Below are 2,956 nucleotides of genomic sequence, written 5' to 3'. Positions count from 1 at the left end.
ATATTTTTGTTGAGTGTATGAGGTTAGTCATTCATATACTGCTGCATGGGCTGGGTTGTAGTTACATCCTAAGGTTTTAAAAACTGAGCTTAAATAAATGATTAGCGGTAATAAAAGCCGAGGGAGGTCCACAGTGATCACTGACTGTTTTAGGAGCTTTTTGAGATTAAATAGAAGAAAATACAAAACATTAAACATGTTAACAACACAAAAGCCATATTAAACAGACTACTTTAGGCCCGGAAGTAGGATTCGTCACGTCATCACTTAACAACCGGATAGAGTTGCTAAGCTAGCAATGGCTAGTTAGCTTTGTTAGCTGGGTGAATCCATAATCCACTGATAGGAAATGGGACAGAGTCCATAGAAAAATGACTGAGTGACTGTCAGTGGTAGGAAAACAATCACATTTTCCTCTACTTCTCCCTTTCTAGTGATATTATATAAACAAAGAGGTGAAAAAAAGAGCTAACCTACAATTTTTAAGTTTCTTCTTTTATCTGAAAAGTTGTTCTGGTCATCAGTTGGTTTTATTTTGTTTTTAGATTTTAGTTGCCTGCAAAAAAGATTGCGAATAATCAAGAAGAAACGAAAGCACCGAATACATTTTTAAAAAATACAATCAGTTCCAACATATTTCTGAAGTTATATTTGGCTAGTAGTGTTTCTTTCAACTTTGCCTTTCTACTATGTTAGTTGTTGGCCACATTAAAGATTGGATAACTGGCTGGAGAACATATTTCGCACTGAGGGTGTTAATGAAATGCAGATACCTGCAAAGGCAAAACACTGGGGTGTCTTGGCTCATAATGTACATGTAGGCTAGAGGGCTTTAAATAATGAATAAACAGGTGAGAAAGGCTTCATATAATGATAGCTTATGTGAAAATGGTTATACCCAATGTGATTAATAATTAGTTCATATTTACTAAAACATCAAGGCTTTTCTTAAAGATGGTTGCAATCAGACAGAAACGCACTATGCATACTACACAACACAAAACTTATCCTCCGTGCGCCATTAAAATATTTTGCATCATAATAAAGCTTTTCTGGCCTCAGCTCATGTAACCTTTTTTTTTACGCAGACAGAAAACTGACAGTACAGCTGTGCATAAAGCAGCCAGTGTGTGCGTGAATTAGATTTTGGCATGAATAGAAAAGAATAGACCATTGAAAAGCATTGTGGGTGCAGGTGCAGGTTACTGAGATAATCTGGAGGCAGGCCAGTTGGGGAGGAGGTGCAGACAGCTGTCCTTACCTGCCTGCACGACCCTCGGAGAAACAGCTAAATATAGAAAAAGGAGGGAAAAAACGTAACATGATGCAGTATGGCACAGGGAAATGAGCAAACCTACTCACTTAGCATATACTTTTAAGCTGCGTTTAAGCTTCATTCATAATTAAATAACTGACAACAACACATAGACTGCATTATCCAGATAGTTTGTAAGTTGAAAAACATGCAAATATATTTGCTTTCTTTTTGTTTCAGGCTGGTCTACCATGGCCCCACCAATGCTAGCTTTCCTCTACTGCTATGCTCAGATTGGACTTGAGTGGACTCCTCACCCACCGTGAGTCACCTTGACTTAAGAGCAGTGACTGAGAATCCCTGCTACTGGACAGATACAACAACCTGCTGACTCCACTGCCTTGCTCTCACCAGCCAGAGTCTCAGTGTGGTGGACCTGGCTCATAGCCACACAACCTGTCCAAACCTGGCTGAAGTACGGCTGAGCAGCCACTTTCCAAAACCCGCAGGTCTGCACAAAATTTGTCTGTAAGCTGATACTTACAGAGAAAGTTTTCTGAACTTTGGGTGAAATGTAAGTGCACCCAAACTGTAATAAAATTGCTGAAAATTTAGGGCAGTCTGTAATAGCAGCTCTGAGGCAGTAAGCTAGATGAAATCACTGCTATTCTAAGAAACTGTAAAAGAAAATGTGGACTCTGAATCTCTCTCTTGGTTATATGACTTTGACAAGGTATTGCTCGGAGTTGCAGGAAGCTGAAGAAAGTACCGTCTTCCTGTAGCTCTCCACAAAAAACAATCAGATGTAGACGGTTGACAAAAAAAAGCATATCCAACTGCAGCCTTTGATTGAAAACACTAATCCTGTTGATTATCAGTTTATTACATCTGGGATGTAATAAATGACAAGCTGTTTTTGGCTTATTTGTTGTTACACACTAAATCACCTTTCATTTCCAAAATGTCAACATAACAACTAAATTTAGACAAAAGTAAAATCTCATTTTGTTGCAAAACTCATCTGCCATCTGTCCAAATCTGTCAAGTACTTGGTCATCAAGGACTGTCAGAATGTGCCTGCTCAGTCAAAGCAATGTGATTAACACTGAGGGTTATGAAACAGCAGAGGAGTCCAATCCATCTGTGGTTTACTGTAAAGCTTTTGTTTCAAGGGGGTTTTGCAAGTCATAGGCTGATTACACATGTGAGAGTGACACTGCTGAATAATGTGCATTAGAGCTGATAGATGTTGTTGTTGTTGTGTGTGTGTGTGGGGGGTTGGGGGGGTATTTAAGGCACTTTCGAATTGTATGTTCAAAGTTACACTGCCAGATTAAATGTCAATGTATATTACTCAATATTCACTCCATTTACTTCAAAACCAGGTATTATACTGTGCATATTAAGAATAAATATAATATAGCCTTATATACACTCCGTGTTAATCAGTGTTGTTCGACATTTCTAAGGGTCGTAATGCAAATATCTAATCAGCTAATCACATGGCAGGAACTCATTGCATTTTAGCATGTAGACATGGTGGGAAAAAAGGTGATTTAAGCGACTTTGGACATAGCATGGTTGTTGATGCCAGACAGGCTCATCAGGGTATTTCAGAAACTGTTGATCTACTGGGATTTTCCCAAAAAAACTGTCTCTAAGGTTTACAGTGAGTGGTCCAAAAAAGAGAAATTACCCAGT

General features: G+C 38.7%; 1 protein-coding gene across 2 annotated transcripts in view; it reads left to right on the top strand.

The window, feature by feature from the left end:
• The window catches only part of hhat (hedgehog acyltransferase), an 18,616-nt gene extending 15,902 nt beyond the window's left edge, over positions 1-2,714 (top strand). For both annotated transcript variants that reach the window (XM_005727295.1, XM_005727296.2), the window contains exon 12: positions 1,496-2,714. In XM_005727295.1, the coding sequence (XP_005727352.1) occupies positions 1,496-1,581 (86 nt within the window). In that variant the 3' untranslated portion in view covers positions 1,582-2,714. The remainder of the gene's footprint in view (positions 1-1,495) is intronic.
• The last annotated feature ends 242 nt before the right edge of the window (positions 2,715-2,956 follow it).

The sequence above is a fragment of the Pundamilia nyererei genome, unplaced genomic scaffold, assembly GCF_000239375.1.
Source record: "Pundamilia nyererei isolate P.nyererei 1_Seehausen unplaced genomic scaffold, PunNye1.0 scaffold00024, whole genome shotgun sequence".
Taxonomy (NCBI): domain Eukaryota; kingdom Metazoa; phylum Chordata; class Actinopteri; order Cichliformes; family Cichlidae; genus Pundamilia; species Pundamilia nyererei.
The sequence above is the reverse complement of the archived record's forward strand: the minus strand, read 5'-3'. Positions and strand labels throughout refer to the sequence as shown.